A 19,364-nucleotide genomic window follows, 5' to 3' on the forward strand; every position below is an offset into this window, starting at 1 on the left:
GCCACGGAGAGGCGAGGGGTGTTCTCCTCAGAATGCACCTCCAGCAGAGATGGCAAAAACCAAAAACCTGCACTTGCCGCAACCCCATTCTTTTGAAGGGCCCATGGTTTCCAAGAACTAATCCACTTGGTGAAATGGGGATACAGGCATGCAGTCCAGAGGGGGAACAGTAAACTTGGGTTGGTGCGGAACAAAAAGCATCACAAAAGAGGTTTGGCTGGGGCTGGGCCTTGAAGGTAGTGAGGGACCCCTTAGCTAAGTGGGAGGGAGTGACAGAAGTTCCAGACAATGTGTCATACCGAGGTCGGGAGGCAGGAATGCCTGTTCACGTAGCGATGAGGATTTGCCAGTGTCCTGTGCTGTCCTGGAGCAAGGGCTGTGGCAATTCACACACTCCTAAGGTTTCTGCAAGCTCTATTAGAATGTTACTAGTTCATCTGCTAAAGAGAAAGACTCAGATTAGGAGGACTCTACTCTAATCTACAGATTAGGAGGAACGATGTGCCCAAAATTGGTTTACATTTTTTTAAAGACCATATTACACATAGATAACTCCAAACTCCTTCACATGGCCCACAGGCCACATTGGATCTGGCACTCTCCACCTTGCCAACCTGTGCCCTCCAGCCATCCTGGCCCGCTTGCTGTGCTATGAAATAGCCAAGCTCATTCCCTACCCTTTGTATACTTCCAAGAGCCCTTTTCCTCCAAATCGTTGCGTGGATTCCTTCTTCTGTTCATTTAAGTATCTACTCAAGTGGCCCGTCACTCTGTAATCCCTGTCCTGTTAATTTTCTTCATAGCACTGCGTTCTGTCTGGAGTTTTCTTATTTGTGCCCATTATTTTCCATCTCCTCTGCACGAGCATCAGCTTCGTGAGAAAGTGAATATTGTCTTCTTTGTTCACCACTCCGTCCAAAGCGTCTGGCCCATGGTAGGGGCTCGGTAAATATTTCCTGATTGAATAATAGAGACATTTAGACATGAACAGTTCAGCAAGTTGACTGCTGTATGAGAAGTAAATGAGGAACCTGACATGTAGCTTTCCTGGGGAGGGGATTAGAGAACGCTTTCCACAGAGGGACTAAAGACCTGCCTGAAGAATGAGTTAGCGTTTGGCCGATGGGAGGACGGTAGTGGACAGCTGCAAAAAAAGCAGTGCGTGTGAGGCAGGCGTATTGGGGAGTACAGACCAGTAGTGTTCAGGAAACCCTTCGTAGCTGGACATGTGGGGTTGGGTCAGGTGGGGTGGCAGGAGCTGACACTGGACAAGTCGGTAGGAATCATGTCACGAAGGGTCTTCTAAGCCTGGAAAGAAATTCGGATTTTCCCTTTGAAGTATTTCTGAGCCTTTCCATAACCAGGGCACTAGAAGGAACAGTCTGAATGCTGCGCCTCTGCTCTTCTCATTCCTTTCAACCCTCAGCCTGTGGCATCTAACTTGCACCCTCATCACTGCATTAATGCCGCCTTTGCTGAGGTCCCTGGTGACCCTCTACTTGATAAATGCTTTTCTGCCATCATTTTATACAACTAAAGAACAACAGCTCTTGACCTGGTTTCCTCTCTTCTCTCCTGAACTGCTCTCTTCCCTCGATTTCTCTCGTTCTACATTTCTTTGGGGGTGCTACTTCTCCGTCTCCTTTACAGACTTCTTTCTCTCCAGCACCTTCTTCATCCTTGAAACGGTGAGTGTTCCAAAGCCATCCGTCCACTCTTGTCATTCTTCATGCTCTCCTAAGGAAATCTCCTGTGCCCTTGACTTCTGCTGCAGGGACTCCCAAAAGACTTGGGAGTTGTGTACTTCACATCTTTTTCTGAAGCTCCAGTTATCTATCCAGTCACCTTGTTGCCTAAACCAGAATTCTCCAAGTTCTTTCACATTTTTCTTTTCTCCCCCCTTCCACCTCATAGATAATCAACTGTAAGTTATTTCAGTTCTTCTTTGCAATTTCTCAGTTCTGTCTCCTTTTCAGATTTACTGTTAGCACTTCTGTTTATCAGTATCTCTTATCCAGATTATTGTTTTCCTTCTAAACACTGATCAATCAATCCCTCTCCCTCCCGCCCCAATTCTGTCCTCTATACAGTGGCTAGAGTGGTCTTTCTAAGAAGCAAATCCGATTATATTACTGTGACTCCCTGCCCACTGACTAAAGTGAGGAATCTGAACTTCATTTGTCAATTCCTTTACTGCCCATGACGTCAGTGTCCAGACTGGCTCTCTGCTTCCAGTCCCACTTCCATACTTCTGGCAATGACCGCTCCTTTTTCTGATCTCCGACATCGAGTATCCGTACCACACCCAGGTACTTACTTATACCACATGCCTTGTATTGTCCTTTAACTGTTTGTGTGTATGTATTTTATGGACCAAATGAAGGGACCTTCTCCAGGGCTTGGACCATATCCTCCAGAAAGGGTAAGACAGTCAGTGCTGTGGACATAGTGTGCAGTTGATACATACTCATTAGATTACCTTCACTAATAAGTCTTTCTTTATAGATGTTCTTCATTAATCATGTCAGTTTCTCCTTTTAAAATTGTGTTCTCTGAGTTTTACATTTAACCGCATGAAGACTTTTTGTTTAGTAGCTTTATATTATTGGTTTGCTAATTAATAGGGCTGAACTTTTCATTTTCACCTAGCACATTTTTTTTTCATAGATGAGGAATTCTTGCAATGTGCATGGTGGTAATAACAGCTATTTGGGGAAAAATCAGCAAGAGTGTGCTAAATACCGTCCAGTACTCCTACATTCTTCTGTCATTGGAAAGGTTTATAAATTGAAAAGTATCACAACTTTAATGGGATTTGAGATCAGTTAATTTGATTCTTGGCTTCTCAAATGCAACCTTTTAAGAAAAAAGGAACTTATGGTTCAATTTAAGACAAAGCACTAGGAATTACGTGTCTCATGACCTCAGAACATGAAGGATTGTTTTGTTTCTAACACAGGCATTGACGTGTAGAGAAGAACTCCTCACTCTACTCCTGTCACTCCTTCCACTGGTATGGAAGATACCTGTTCAAGAAGAGAAGGCAGCAGGTATGTTTCTTTTATCATATCACTTGCGTCACCAAAATTCCACTGGGGAAAAAAAGTTCCGTTGAAAAGCTCCTTCTGCCTTGATAGTTGATACAGTTCAAATTCAGAACAGTGTCTATTAGTGTGAGACTTGACATGAGAAGTTCTTTACGCAACACATTTTTATTCCTGCTAATACAAAAACCATGGTGCTTCTTAGGGGATTACTCAAATGTAATGACGATTAGAAAACATATGAGGAAGGAGATCACTCAGCAGAAGGAGTAAATGTAGGTATGCAACCCTGTCTGAGAAATGGATAGTGAAACGTTCAAAAAAAGAAATGAAATTTCCTTTGCTTATTTTAAAGACTGCTTTCTATGACCCGTGCTCTACCAGTGACTTTTGCTGTTTAGTTTAGGGTTTGGTTTTGTTTTGTTTTAACATTTCTTTGAAAGGGTTAATTGGAAGGAATACTTTGTTTCAAGGCTGGGTAGAATTCTTTCACTAAGGTCAATATCTGTTGTTTCTGATTTTGAAAAAACTTACACACACACATATATATCATATTAAGTGTATGAAACTTCGTTTAAATGTTTCAGTAGAGGACTTACAGTTTTCCTCTTGACCATTACGTGATACGTGGGATATGTGAATTGTGAGATGTTTAGTGATCTCTCAGGATAAAAATAAATCTTTATATATTGTATTTTAATGCCACGTATGCATTTTAATTTCTGATATGAAGCTCTCTTCAGGGGATTAAGGTCTTGTAAGATTGCCATCCTGCTTATTAGTTGATTCACTAACTCTCTGCTCTTACTTACTTCTGATTTTGTAGAATTCACAAATTGTCTGGCGCTTAAGATATCTGGTATTCTTTTGGGAAAGCTGTCTTCCTTGCCTGCATCTTTTGCATCGGTAGAATTTGTCCAACTCCTTTTAATTTCTCCCCTTCCTCTCTTAATTAAGGCCGATATCTTTTATTTAGAGATTGTTATTTATTTGTTCTAAATTGCAACTGTATTTTTCACATAGATCTTTCTACATAGCAGTGCAAAGGGAAAGACCGATTTTCTGAACTTTTTAATTAGTAAGGAAGATTTATGCATTTCCCCCAGAGGGAGGTATTGTGCGTGGGCCATGTGCTGGGGCCCTCAGTTCGAGGCACTGAGGACAAAACGGGGATGACTGTTCCTAGCTCACTGTGAGGCACATTCAGTAATATTTTGAAGAACTCTTTTAACCTCAATCTTTGTGAATAATCTATTATATGCTTTTAAAATAATTTTGGGAAATCTTAAAGTTCTTAAGTTGTATCAATAATATAGACTAAGTACTATTTTTGAGACTATAATATGCCTTTGTTTCTTAATTAATGGGACTGTTGAAGGAGATTTGTAATATAGTATGAAGAGTAGTGCCAAATCCTAGATAATCTAGAGTCTCGTCTGTTGATGTCAGAGTGTAAAGTATGGTTTTTAAATTAGATTTTCTTCCCTAATTTTGTTCTCCTTTGTTGTGTTCCAAATCAATTTGTATCCCCTGAACCAGTGCTACCTGGGACTGAGCATGAGAAAAATAATTATGGGGGGAAAGTGATCTGGAGACATAACACATTGCTAAGGGAAATCAGCCCCAGTAAAAATTAACAGAGGAAAAGCTCCTGAAGTGGAAGATAAATAAGAGAATAATCACCTACACAAATTGAGTTTGAAAACATATTAAGGTATTCTAAATTTTCTTTCTTCATTTTATTAGATTTTAATCTACCGTTCTCAGCTGATATAATCCTGGCCAAAGAAAAGAACTCTAGTTCACAAAGATCTACTCAGGAAAAATTATATTTAGAAGGAAGTGCCCCATCCGGTCAGGTTTCTGCAAAAGTAAATGTTTTTCGAAAAAGCAGACGACAGCGTAAAATCACCCACCGCTATTCTGTAAGAGATGCAAGAAAGACACAGCTCTCCACCTCAGATTCAGAAGCCAATTCAGATGACAAGAGCATGGCAATGAATAAGCACAGAAGGCCCCGTCTGCTACAGCATTTCACAACACAGTCTCCTAAAGAAGACCACCTTACAGCTAAACTTGACCACTTAGCAACCAAAGAATGGACTCCTCCCGACACCATGGCTTTGGAAAATTCCAGGGAGATCCTTCCAAGACAGGAGTCAAACACCGACATTTTGAGTGAGCCAGCTGCCTTGTCGATTCTCAGTCACATGAACAATTCCCCATTTGACTTATGTCATGTTTTGTTATCTTTATTAGAGAAAGTTTGTAAGTTCGACATTACCTTGAATCATAATTCTGCTCTAGCAGCCACTGTAGTGCCCACGCTGACTGAATTCCTAGCGGGCTTTGGGGACTGCTGTAATCTAAGGGACAGTTTGGAGAGTCAGATGGTTTCTGCAGGCTGGACTGAGGAACCGGTGGCTTTGGTTCAACGGATGCTCTTCCGAACAGTGTTGCATCTTATGTCAGTGGATATTAGTGCTGCAGAGGTGATGCCAGAAAATCTTAGAAAAAACTTAACTGAATTGCTTAGAGCAGCTTTAAAAATTAGAACTTGCCTAGAAAAGCAGCCTGACCCTTTTGCACCAAGACAAAAGAGAACACTACAGGAGGTTCGAGAAGCCTTTGTGTTTTCAAAGTACCGTCACAGGGCCCTTCTCTTACCTGAGCTTCTGGAAGGAGTTCTGCAGATCCTGATCTGTTGTCTTCAAAGCGCAGCTTCTAATCCCTTCTTCTTCAGTCAAGCCATGGATTTGGTTCAAGAATTCATCCAGCACCATGGATTCAACTTGTTTGAAACCACAGTTCTTCAAATGGAATGGCTGGTTTTAAGAGAGGGAGCTCCTACGGAGGCCGCAGAGCATCTGAAGGCCCTAATAAACAGCGTGATGAAAATAATGAGCACTGTCAAGAAAGTGAAATCGGAGCAACTTCATCACTCAATGTGCACAAGAAAAAGGCACAGACGGTGCGAATACTCGCACTTCATGCACCACCACAGGGATCTCTCAGGTCTCCTGGTGTCGGCTTTTAAAAACCAGGTTTCCAAAAACCCATTTGAGGAGACCGCAGACGGAGATGTTTATTATCCCGAGCGGTGCTGCTGTATCGCGGTGTGCGCCCACCAGTGCCTGCGCTTGCTGCAGCAGGCTTCCCTGAGCAGCACTTGTGTCCAGGTTCTGTCCGGTGTGCACAACGTCGGAATATGCTGTTGCGTGGATCCCAAATCCGTAATCATTCCTTTGCTCCACGCGTTCAAATCACCGGCGCTGAAACATTTTCAGCCGCACATACTGAATATCCTTAACAAACTTATTCTGGATCAGTTAGGAGGAGCCGAGGTCCCACAGAAAATGAAAAAAGCAGCTTGCAACATTTGTACCGTTGACCCTGACCAGCTAGCCAAATTAGAGGAAGCACTGCAGGGAAGCCCATGGGAGGCTGAACCTTCCCCAAGCCCGTCCAGTCCCTCTCACAGATCTCAAGGGATCCTGCCCAGCAGTGGGTCCGAAGACTTGTTGTGGAGATGGGGCGCCTTAGAGGCTTATCAGAATTTTGTTTTTGAAGAAGACAGGTTCCGTAGTGTGCAGATTGCAAATCACATTTGCACTTTAATCCAGAAGGGCAATGCAATTGTTCGGTGGAAGCTGTATAATTGCATATTTAATCCCGTGCTCCAAAGAGGCGTCGAGTTAGCACGTCACTGTCAACACCTTAGCATTACTTCAGCTCAGGCCCATGTGTGCAGCCATCATAACCAGTGTTTGCCTCCAGAAGTGCTTCAGATTTACTTAAAAACTCTGCCTGCTCTGCTTAAATCAAGGTTTGTATGTGCGCGTGGGTGCAGATATTTTTTTCTTGTATGCTTTTGAATGTCTTGACCTTTTATTCTTTCCTAGGATTTAAGTTTAGTTTAACAACAAAGAATGAATGTTCCCATCTCAGGTCAGATTTTTTTGTTTTTTTTACCTTGATTGATTGATTGATCTATTTATTTCATTTTACTGGAGGGGTTATAGGGCAGAGCATAGAGCCATTGATTTTAATTTCTCAGTGGGGAAAAAAAGTGAAGTTTAAATATATCGCTGAGGGGAAAAAAATGGACACAACATAGATACCCAACAGCAGGGGCAAGGTTAAATTAATTAATTTATATTTACTTGGTAGAATATTTATTAGTCATTAAAAAGAATGTTTACAAAGAGCTTATAATGTTTTATAAAACATACAAAATTAAAAATATCACCCACTTATTTACAACTTTGTAAACTATGTACATACCTAAAATGCTAATTATTTGTCAGGACAGTAGATTTAAGGGAATTGTTATTTCTCAAATACCATAGCCACCTTTATTATGTATACAGTGCATACAGAAAAATATAGAAAATACAGATAAGCAAAAAGAAGAAAAATAAAATTACTTAGAATTCTACCAATGAGTGTTTTAGATTTTGTGATTGTCAAGTACTTAAAAAATAATTTTATGAATAAAGCTAGCTTCTGATAGTCTGGCCTTTCAAATTAATGCATATATCATTTTAAAAACATAATAAAATATAACCTATCATTATCTTTACAGTTTTTTTTTTTTTAAATTTCTGACATTCTGACATTGTTTAAAAAGAACTGACTTTATTCAAAAGTTTTGTAACTCTTTGGTATATTTGTGGGCACCCTGGATCTTTGCTGAGCTGATTTATATTAGTTATTACTAGGATTCCAGTGATCCAGTCCCGAGAATCTCACCTGAGACAGGGCTGAAAATCTTCAGCTCGGTAGTTTGGTTCCTTCCCTTTGTGAGGGGCAGGTGTAAAACAAAAAGTCTTGATAGACCATTGGGCAGACAAACAAATGGACACACAAATGCCTCCCTGCTTGCAGCATTCGTCCATCTGAAGTGTGGAGGTGGTTGTGGCATTTAGAACTTGTATAGAATCTGCCGTTTGGGGAAAAGTATTTTTCCCTGAATTGTTTCATTTAACTTGGGATGCATGTGATCCAGTCTTTCTAAATGATGCTTGAGTCATTGCAGTGTTTAAAGAAGGATGTGAAAGCAAGTAGAAAGTAATTGGAGATCCTCATCTAATGATGAATGTTGGCAAAATAATTGATGAATTGGATGATAGTATACCACGTGCAACAATGACATATTTAAATGGTATATTTGCCTCTGTATAAATGACGTTTTGTTTGTAAAATCTCGTGTATTTTTTTTCCCTCACAGGGTAATAAGAGATTTGTTTTTAAGTCGTAATGGAGTAAGTCAAATAATTGAATTAAATTACTTAGATGATGTTCGAAGTCATTCCCTAAAAGCATTTGAAACTCTGATAATCAGCCTAGGGGAACAACAAAAAGATTCTTCAATTCCAGGTATTGATGGGCTAGACGGCGAACAGAAGGAATTGTCATCTTTAAATGCAGGTACTTCCTTTCGTAACCAGCAAGCTTATTCAGATTCTCCTCAGAGTCTTAGCAAATTTTATGCCAGCCTCAAAGACACTTATCCAAGGAAACGGAAGTTTGTTCATCAGGATGTTCATATCAACATGATAAACCTGTTCCTCTGTGTGGCATTCTTATGTGTAAGTAAAGAAGCAGAATCTGATAGAGAGTCGGCCAACGATTCCGAAGATACTTCGGGCTATGACAGTACAGCGAGCGAGCCTTTCCATCATATGCCGCCATGTTTATCTCCTGAGAGCCTTGTCTTGCCTTCTCCCAAACACATGCACCAAGCGGCAGACATTTGGTCCATGTGTCGTTGGATCTACATGTTGAGTCCAGTTTTCCAGAAACAGTTTTATAGGCTTGGTGGTTTCCAAGCGTGCCATAAATTAATATTTATGATCATACAGAAACTGTTCAGAAGTCATGAAGAAGAGCAAGGAAGAAAGGAAGGAGACCTACATGTACATGAAAACCAAGATTTAAATAGAACTTCTCAATCTGAGATCACTGTGAAGGAAGATCTATCATCTTTGACTATAAAAAGAGACTCCATGCCATCAGGAATGGGTAGTCCAAAACAGAGTGCTGACAGTTTAGGTAAATTAGAGTCACAGCATATCTCTTCCAAAAATACGGGCCATGTTTCAGCTACTGAAGCTGCTCCTGAGGAAGCAAAGGTATTTATGAGTCAAGAAAGTGAGACCTCACTTCAGAGCATACGACTTCTGGAAGCCCTTTTGGCCATTTGTCTTCATAGTACCAGAGCTAGTCAGCAAAAGATGGAATTAGAGTTACCTAATCAGGTAATAACTTGGTCCTTTGTTCAGTTATTATGTAATATATATGTATGTGTATAGAAATTTTTTTTTCTTTTTTTTGTTTTTTCTTATTTTTTAATGTTTATTTATTTTTGAGAGAGAGACAGAGTGCGAATGGGGGAAGGACAGAGAGAGAGGGAGACACAGAATCCAAAGCAGCCTTCATCCAGGCTCCAAGCTGTCAGCACAGAGCCCGACATGGGGCGCGAACTCACCAACTGTGAGATCATGACCCGAGCCAAAGTCGGACACTTAACCGACTGAGCCACCCAGGTGCCCTGTTTTTGGGTTTTTTTTCCTTTTTTTTTAAAGTTCTTTGTTTTTAAGTTTCTTTGTTTTAAAGGTCATTTTGTTTTTCCAAAGATTGTGTTTTGAGAAGCTCCTGTATGGTTAACACAGTACCAGGAATTGGGGAGGACAGAGGAGTACATGACCCAGTTCTTGCCCTCAGGAAGCTTACAGTTTAGTTTGGCATGCAAAATCCGCGTATGTCAAAGTTACCAACCCTGAAAGGCATTAGATATGCATTAAATGTCATGAGTGATCGTGGACTTTGTGTTTCAAAGTTCAAACTTTGCAGTCTCGGTGTCATGCTGTCTGGTGCCCTGCTCAGATCCCCTTTACCCCGCTGATGCACCCGTCTGCCATCTGCTACAAGGGCTCACATCTGCACTCATCTCCCAAGGACTGCCCTTGGCTCATGGAAATGCTCCTTCTATAGATGCCTGGGAAGGGTGCCCATAGCCAGTGATGGATGGATGTAGCTGTGCAGAGTGGGGACAATCTTTGTGGTGTAGTTCAGCCTCCAGAGCTTCCGATGGAATTGGGCTGGGGCTCTGCAGTTATTCTGAAATGACCTCTTGGCGTGGATTTTCCCCGCAACATAGCCTGCCTCCCTCATGACCTTACAGATTTCTCCTGGGAGCACCTCTCAACTAAAAAAGGAATCCTCAGTTTCAGGCCCTGCTTCTAAGGAAACTTCAAATATGGCAGATCGCCTGTTCATAACTCATCCCTAACTGTTCTGTCAGCCAACAGTCTCTCCCTACTACAGTCCCTGTCTCCCTATTTCCTCCTGTCTAAAAACTCGCGATGTTTCCACATTGCTCACAGTTAAAACCCAAACTCCTTAGGATAGCACACAAAGCCCTTCAGTGTCTTGTTTCCACTTCCTTGCCTGGCTTCATTGCCTGCCATCCTTCATCATGCTGCCGTCAGCCGTATGGAGCTAGCCAATAGCTTCTCAAGATGCCACTCTTTAGTAGTACTTCTGTACTTCTGTGCCTACTTTTCTGCCTAGTATACTCTCTCCCTCTGTATGTGTGCTGCCCACCTCCGTTCTTTATGGTCCATCTCACACAACCCCTCCCCTGGGTGTCCCCTGGGACACTTTTGACAGGTCTCTCAGGCAGCTTCTCCCTTTTTGTCTCTCAGAGAACTTTGTTTATAGCTCTAGTATGGTCATCATGATATCTTGCCAATGTGTATCTGTTTCTTTCGCTGGACGGAGGCAATTCCTTAAGGGAGAAGTCAGTTTCGTTTCCATCTTTATGGCTTCATTGCCTAATATAGGTACATAGATAAGCAGCAAGAGTTTCCTTCAAAGACAGAAGGGAGGGAGTAAAGAAGGGAGAGGGAGGGAGGGATTAGAATATAAGTGCTTCTTTGACTGTTATGGAATCTCTAAGAATAAGGCATTTGTAAAATGTAGAGGTGGTTAATCAAAACTCTGAAGTTTCAACTATTTTTTTTGTATGTGATATAGTCAATTTATGATACATTGAAATTCAGAATGAAATAAGATGAGTAAAGCATTTGATAAATAAGTGTTATTAATTATAACAGGATATTTGTATAGGGCTGGGTATTTATAGTCATTTTACTTTCGTATCTGCTGCAAATAAATGTACTAATAACTTTGTACATCTTAAGTAAATATTTATTTTGTCATTATTTAATGTTTTAAGCACGTTATTAATATTCTTAGTATCCTTTATTTTACCTTAGAATTTGTCTGTGGAAAACATACTGTTTGAAATGAGGGACCATCTCTCCCAGTCAAAGGTGATTGAAACAGAATTAGCAAAGCCTTTATTTGATGCCCTGCTTCGAGTCGCACTGGGGAATCACTCGGTAGATTTTGACCACCATGATGCCATGACTGAGAAGGTATGGATAACATTCAGTTGTGTTTTTTAGGTATGACTAGCAGAGGCAGACGGGCATGGGATGGGACCAGCCACTGATGAATGTGGTTAGAACACGGGCCAGGATCTGGTCATATCTCCTTCTGTGAGTCATATCTCCATCACGTGGGATGGACAGTATTCACTCAGTGCCCCATTTCATGAAAAGCAGGAGAGCAATGTGACGTGCTTGTTTTCATCTAATCTGGCAGTTTACTGACAAATTGCTCTCAGTGAGACAGAAATGTATTATTTGATTTGCTAAGTCTCGCGTATAACCGATAGTTTATTAAATGATCATTCAGGCGTGGTGATGACTCAGCTCTCTTTTCTGATCCTATATTGGCACAGTTAATATTTCTAGAACTCTCTATTCACTTTAATTTTAAATCACTCAACATAAAAATGACTAGTACTTGCATAGAAATTAGCACAGTTTTTCAGTCATTCATGTTGGCATTTTTTTTCTAAAAGAACTATTTTAATATTTTTCCTGAAACCGTGATGCATATTTAGTTTACTTCCCTCTCCTTTCCTGTTTCTTTTACCTTCAATTGTCACCTGTCCTTTATGTAACTTCTCTCTTAATTTCTCAGTCTAGCCATGTATATGACATTTTATAATCTTCTGCCGTAATATTTTATGTTGCTGTTTGTCAGAACTTTAAAAACTTACTGAAGTAGCTACTAATGCCTTCATCATGCTCCTGGATCAGTTGGTTAACTGGAAAATGTTACAATACCTCCTTTAATCTACCTTCTATTAATGTTGCAGTGATAAAGCACTATGAGATTCTGTAAGTGAAAATGTTTTCTAAAGTGAATATCTTAGTAGCATTTTTATGAGAAAAGCAAGATTTCAGGCTGCACGATACTACACAGGAAGTTAATGCTGGATTCTTGATTTCTGAGAATCAAGAATATATGTAGATAGTCTCATTCTGAAATCTTAAAATTAATCCCTTTGAACAATTTTCCTGTCTACTCTGGTTATCTAATTTATGAAACATTTCATTTATAAAAATCCTATGGAAAAATCTTTTTCCATGAACAAATGTGGAAAAATGGTATTTATTTACTAGCATTAAGTTGTAAGAAGTATAATTCCACCTCATTGTGGTTTTTGGTCATTTGCTATTGTACAACTAGTGTGAAATTTCACAGACCTCTTTTTCAGTAAAACTGAAATGACCTATAGCTTACTCTGTTACAGACCCCCATTTTGGAGGTGTTAATAAAGTCAAGAGATTCTGGAAAATCTTGCTGCATGAAATTCATAATTTATAGTGCTTAATATTGATTCCTGAGATTTTTTTCATAAAGAAAACACTGAAGCTATCCTCAAAATCATTTTTGAGTAATAAATATTCTATTATTAAAAATGAGCAAATATTACTACTTTTGCCTTCTAACTGCACCAATCTTATAGAGTCATCAGTCTGAAGAAGGATTGTCATCCCAACCTGGTGATTTTTCGGAAGAAGCTGAGGATTCTCAGTGTTGTAGTCTTAAACTTTTGGCTGAAGAAGAAGGTTATGAAGCAGATAGTGAAAGCAACCCTGAGGACAGTGAAACCCGAGATGATGGTAAAATATCACTGAAGTACTTGTGGTTGGATTTGCAAGTCAGATTATTACTTAGAAAAATGGTTATAATAATACCACCTCGGAATTTTGTATTGCCTTGCAATTTAAAAGAGGCATTGCTCCGTTTTATTTGATCTCAACAGTAAATTCTGGCACTTGTATATGGGACTTAAAACAGATATATTTTGGTATGACAAACATTAACTGAATGCCTGAGAATACAGGGTATAGCAAGTCCCTGCTTTCATATATATTCCAGTAGAAAAAACAAGCAATAGGTGTCAGAAGTGAAGAGTATCAAGAAATAAAAGGGCTTGATAGGCGCATCGCATAGCAAGTATTCTTTCATTCATTTGTGTACCATAAAGAGAGTGAAAACAAGAAAAGCACAGCCACTAATTGAAAGAATATGCATATGTGTATATGTATATACACACACACATACTCATATAGCTTACTTGATTTATTAAACTCTTCTTGTTTGTTTCCAGTTTTATTAAGAAATAATTGACATACATCACTGTGTAAGTTTAAGTTACACAGCATGATGGTTTCATTTACATCTATTGTGAAATGATTACCACCATAGTATCAGTTAACATCCGTCATCTTATATAGGTACAATCAAAAGGAAAGAAGAAGAAATTTCTCCTTGTGATGAGAACTCTTAGGTTCTGTTCTGCTGACAACTTTCTTCTATATCATACAGCAGTGTAGGGGCGCCTGGGTGGCTCAGTCAGTTAAGTGTCTGACTTCAGCTCAGGTCATGATCTCATGGTTTGTGGGTTCGAGCCCCACGTTGTACTCTGTTCTGTTCTGACAGCTTGGAGCCTGGAGCCCGCTTCAGATTCTGTGTCTCCCTCTCTCTCTGCCTCTCCCCCACTCACGCCCTGTCTCTCAAAAATAAATAAACATTAACAAAAAATGTTTATATCATATAGCAGTGTTAACTATGGCTATCATGTTGTCCATTACATCCCTAGTACTTATTTATCGTATAACTTCAAATTTATACCTTTTCAATTTTTTTTCCATTTCCCCCTCCCCCCACCTTCTGAGGCAGTGCTTTCGAAAAAATATTGCTTGGGGCGCGTGGGTGGCTCAGTCGGTTAAGCGTCCGACTTCGGCTCAGGTCATGATCTCACAGCTCGTGGTTTCGAGCCCCGCGTCAGGCTCTGTGCTGATAGCTCAGAGACTGGAGCCTGCTTCGGATTCTGTGTCTCCCTCTCACTCTGACCCTCCCCTATTCATGCTCTGTCTCTCTCTGTCTCAAAAATAAATAAACGTCAAAAAAAAAAAAACTTTAAAAAAAAAAAGAAAAGAAAAAAATAATGCTTTAATGGGGTTGGCTTTACCAGAGTACTAACGTTTTATGGCAGACTTCCCCCTTTTTATAGGTTTGTCAACTAGCTCTTTTAAAATATTTGTTTTAATGTTTATATTTGTTTTTGAGACAGAGCATGAGTGGGGCAGGGGCAGAGAGAGGGGGAGAGATAAAGAATCCAAAGCAGGCTCCAGGCTCCAAGCTGTCAGCACAGAACCTGACGCAGGGCTCGAACTTGTCAACCAGGAGATCATGACCTGAGCCAAAGTCTGATACTCAACCGACTGAGCCACCCAGGCGCCCCTCAACTAGATCTTAATTTAAAGAACTCCAGTCCACATAGACATTTATACATTTCTTGACTACATGAGCATTTTTTTAAAAGATCCCAAGCAGTCACTTTTAAGAGCACATCGGTTAAATTTTCCAAAATGTAATATTTGGTGACAGTGTCTATCTTTCTTACTTATGAAGAAGTCAAAGTAAAGGATTCACCCAACCACTAGCCAAGCCTATTATTTTCACAGAGATATGGGCAGGCAAATGAACCCCCCTGTGATTTAGGTATTTTGGCAGCAGAAAGTTTGGGATAGTGGTTTTTTCCACTTGTGCCAGAGGAATGTGTTAAATCTGTATCACTTGTCTATAAAATTTACTGTTGATATTTGTAATTCTGTTGAAGACCAGAACTACTTTTAAGCCACTCACTTATCTTCAAATATCCACAAGCCTTGAGTATTCAGGATACTTACTGTAATCAAAAGGCACCTTGTAGGAAAGGGCATCGTGAGAATCTTCTTATAAATAGCACTTTGCCACAAGATCTCCTAAATGTTAAATGAGATTTGAAATATTTATTCCGTGTTTAGGGAATAAAAACAATCTTTTCTTTTCCCCTGTCAGGTGTAGACGTAAAGCCTGAAGTAGAAGTTTTCAGCGCATCAGGCAATCCGAAGGACTTACTTGAAAACCTCACAGATGGGGAAATAATATATCCTGAGATTTTTATGCTGGAATTAAATTTGCTTTCTGCTGGTAAAGCCAAACTTGATGTACTTGTCCATGTATTTGAGAGTTTTTTGAAAATCATCAGACAGAAAGAAAAGAATATATTTCTCCTCATGCAACAGGTAAAAGATGCATTTAGTTAAATGTGATCAGTATTTATCATATTCATGCCCCAGTTACTCATCTCTTTATTTTGAACCCAACTTGCCTGAAAATTATTTGAGATGACTACTTAATCTTTTATAATGCCTCAGGTATGTTTTTACCTATGAGTGGTAAAATCTGAAAATATTTTAACTCCATGGTCCTCTAAAGGAGCATAAAAAAAATTAATGTCATTGGCTAACTAATCCTAGTATATTTCTGAGAATGGGTGATAGTTTTAAAATTACATTGAATTTTAATATGGTCATTGTTTTTGAAAAATCAGAAAACAAAAACAGTATAAAAAAATGTATACACCACCTAAAAAAAAAGATAATGAAAAGTATGTAATTATATACATAGCATTCTTTCCAGTTATTTTAAAGTATTTATATATGTATATACAGTAAACTATCAATTTATTGTGACATTACCATTGCTTCATGCTTTCATGAGGTAAGAAATTTAATTTCTTATGTTTTGTTTTTTTAATCTTCAGGGAACTGTGAAAAATCTTTTAGGAGGGTTCTTGAGTATTTTAACACAGGCTGATTCTGATTTTCAAGGTGCGTTGAAACCGTTAGTTTTACACAATAGCTTTAAAATTATTTTGTTGTTATGTGAAATGAAGAGTTGATAATAATGGCTTTCGCTGGCATAGTGCTCTGTGGTTCCAAAAGTAGCTTTATATGCATCATCTCTCTTGTTCCCCAGAAACACCCAATAGAATAGACGTGTTATAAGCATCTTGATTTTATAGAGAGCAAGCTCTGGATTCCAAGGGACTGAGTGAGTTGTTCAGGGTCATGTACGTAGAAGTGGCATTACAGCAACTGTAGTCTAAACACTGTGTTGCTGCTTCATCAGATACTGAGTGCCACTCTCCACTCAGTACTTTCACAGACGTTTGAGGAATTCGTAATGAGTATATAAATTGGCTATATTATATATAATAGATAGAAACCTAGCTTTTAGTTGGAGAAATCTAGATTTTAGTTGGAGAAGCATAACACGCATGAAACGTTAATTCAGGTTTGTCAGATGTTTCCTCATGATTAAATTCAAGTTACACGTTTTTGGCAAATAGACCTCATAAGTTATGTGCCTTTTGCGTGTGTCGTATTGTGGTTTGTGTATCTGTATCTTATTACTGTGATGTTGACTTTGATCGCTTGGTTAAAGTGGTGTCTTGTTGAGTTTCTCCATTGTAAAGTTGCTGTTTACTGTGGTATTTGCCAAATAGCTATTTTCTATTCCCATTATTACTTCTGTATTTATTAATTGGGATTGTACTGTAAAGAAAAGTTTTTCCTCTTCTTCCATTTACTTGTTTAGTGTATGGGTATGTTTATATTTGTTGTGGTAGACACTTTATTGTGGATCCTTTTGAGCTGAAGACTTATTTCTAGCTTAGCTCTGAGAAATTCTATTATATTACCTTTTAATAACAGCTTTATTGAGATATAATTCATATACTATGCAGTTCACCCATTTAAAATATGCAGTTTAGTGTCTTTTAGTATATTCACAGTTAGGCAACCATCACCACTTTTTTCCTATTCTGAATAATGCCATGAGCACTCATGTACTAGTTTTCACATGGACATATGTTTTCATTTCTTTTGGGTCCAGGGGTAACTCTATGTATAACTAGATGAGGAACAGCCAGACTGTTTTCCAAAGTGGCTGACTTATTTTACATTCCCACCAGTAGAATATGAGGATTCTTGTCTCTTCACATCCTTGCCAACACTTGTCATTACCTATGTTTTTGGTTACATCCATCCTAGTGGGTGTGACATGATATCTCATTGTGGTTTTGATTTGCATGTTTCTGATGGCCAATGTTGTTAGTCCTATTTTCTTGTGTTTATTGGCCATCTGTGTATCTTCCTTGGATATCTTTGGAGAGATTTCTATTCAGTCCTTTACCCATTTTTATTTTGGATAATTTGTGGTTTTAATCATCGAATTGTAAGAGATTTCATGTATTCTAGGTAAAAACCCCTTATCAGAAGTGCGATTTGCACATATTTTCTCCCAGTCTTTGGCTTTATCTTTCATGTTCTTGATGGTATACTTTGAAACACAAATTTTTTATTTTGACGAAGTCCAATTTATCTATTTTTGCATTTGTCACAATGCTTTTGGTGTCATATCTAGAAAGGTCTAACAGTCACAGAAATTTAGTATTTTTTTTAATTTAAAAAATTTTTAAATTTTTATTTGAGAGAGAGAGACTGAGTGCACAAGATGGGGAGCGAGGCAGAGGTGGGGGAGAGAGAGAGAGACAGACAGACAGACAGACGTCTAAGCAGACCCCATGCTCAGCGCAGAGCCCAATGTGGGGCTCGATCCCACAACCCTGGGATCATGACCTGAGCCAAAATCCAGGCACCCTGAGACTTAGTATTTTTAAAAATAATTTTCTCTTCTCTGTGTTTTATGCTCTCTTCTTTTTTACATCCTAATTGTAATCTTAGGCCTTCTTGGATTGACCTTGCATTGTCTTAGCTTTCCTCTCACATTATCTACTTCTCTCTTTTTGTGCTGTGTTTTGGGAGATTTCTTCAATTCTATTCCAACCTTTTGTCCAATTTTTAATTTTGGCAATTATCTTTTAATATTTAAGAGCTTCTTTTCATTTGATTTTTTGGTTATTCCATTTTCACATAAGGATAAAATGTCTTCTTAAATATATCTGGATGTAGGGGCACCTGGATGGCTCAGTTGGTTGAACACCCACATATCTGGATATATATGTGGATCTAGTAATTAACATCTTAGAAAGATATCTTTCCTACCCTAAATTATTTATGTTCTCTCTGGGGTCAGTTTATCAATTTGTCTTTTATATCTTGTTTTTTCTCTTTTATGTTGCTGATTCTCAAATATTTTTTGAACCTTTTATTGCCCATTTCTATTTAAGAAAGCCGTTGGAGCTAATGATGTAAAAGTAAATTTGCTTTCCTATTTGGCATCTTCCCTGAATGGGCAATCTGTTGACAATCCCTGATGACTGAAGTTCCCCAAATACCATAATAAGGAAATCTTTACTTTGGGGGGCCATTAGGGCCACTATTACCCCATAAGACATTCTGTGTACATTAGAAAAGTATTTCCTCGACACATATGGCTTGTGAATAGTGTCTTCGTGCTAAGAAAAAGTCATCCCTTCATCCAGGCCACACAGCCCAATGCCAGGATGCGTGGCTTGGTGAATAGCATTCGGGTTTTATTTTAGTCCCTGTTTTCTCCCTTGGTTAAGCTGCTTGACTTGTCTGCAGACTGTACTTGTATAACTGGTAGCCCTGGTGCTAATGTTCCACTCTCCAGCTCAGCTTTTGCCCTGCAATCCGTTGAGTTTCTTTCAAGAGTTATCAAGGTGTGGGCATAGAAGTCAAAGCTGAGCTACCTGTGCCCTATATTCAGGATCAAGGAGAGAGGTAGGTGCTTCCAGACAAACCTTGTATTAATCCCTGCATTTGTAGCCTCATTCTTCCTCTCCAGAATGTAGACAGACAGATTGGCTCCTCCTCCTCCTCCTCTGAGCCCCTTTGTAATTCAGAGAGATTCTAGGCTGCAGCTTCTCTTATCTCTCTGCTCTTCCATCTTCAAGAAATGTTTTTAAGTCTGATGTGCTCCCAATGCCCACTGACTCCCCCCTTTTATTGCTGTTATGGATCTCTTTTCTTCTTGTAATTCTGTACTTTTAGTTCAGCAAGTTTTCAGTAGTAGACAAAGAAATATAAATATATATCTCTATCCCCTCATTTTGAACTGGTACCTATCTGTGTT

General features: G+C 39.2%; 1 protein-coding gene across 10 annotated transcripts in view; it reads left to right on the forward strand.

Annotated features, from left to right (window-relative positions):
• LYST (lysosomal trafficking regulator) overlaps positions 1 to 19,364 on the forward strand; it is a 194,302-nt gene that overhangs the window by 56,701 nt on the left and 118,237 nt on the right. For all 10 annotated transcript variants that reach the window (XM_086679617.1, XM_086679619.1, XM_086679615.1 and 7 more), the window contains 7 exons: positions 2,960 to 3,050; positions 4,791 to 6,870; positions 8,275 to 9,304; positions 11,327 to 11,488; positions 12,934 to 13,090; positions 15,318 to 15,544; positions 16,066 to 16,132. In XM_086679617.1, coding sequence (XP_086535743.1) covers positions 2,960 to 3,050; positions 4,791 to 6,870; positions 8,275 to 9,304; positions 11,327 to 11,488; positions 12,934 to 13,090; positions 15,318 to 15,544; positions 16,066 to 16,132 — 3,814 coding nt within the window. The remainder of the gene's footprint in view (positions 1 to 2,959; positions 3,051 to 4,790; positions 6,871 to 8,274; positions 9,305 to 11,326; positions 11,489 to 12,933; positions 13,091 to 15,317; positions 15,545 to 16,065; positions 16,133 to 19,364) is intronic.

This window comes from Puma concolor, chromosome D2 (assembly GCF_028749965.1).
Source record: "Puma concolor isolate L17-30 chromosome D2, mPumCon1.1.hap2, whole genome shotgun sequence".
Lineage (NCBI taxonomy): Eukaryota > Metazoa > Chordata > Mammalia > Carnivora > Felidae > Puma > Puma concolor.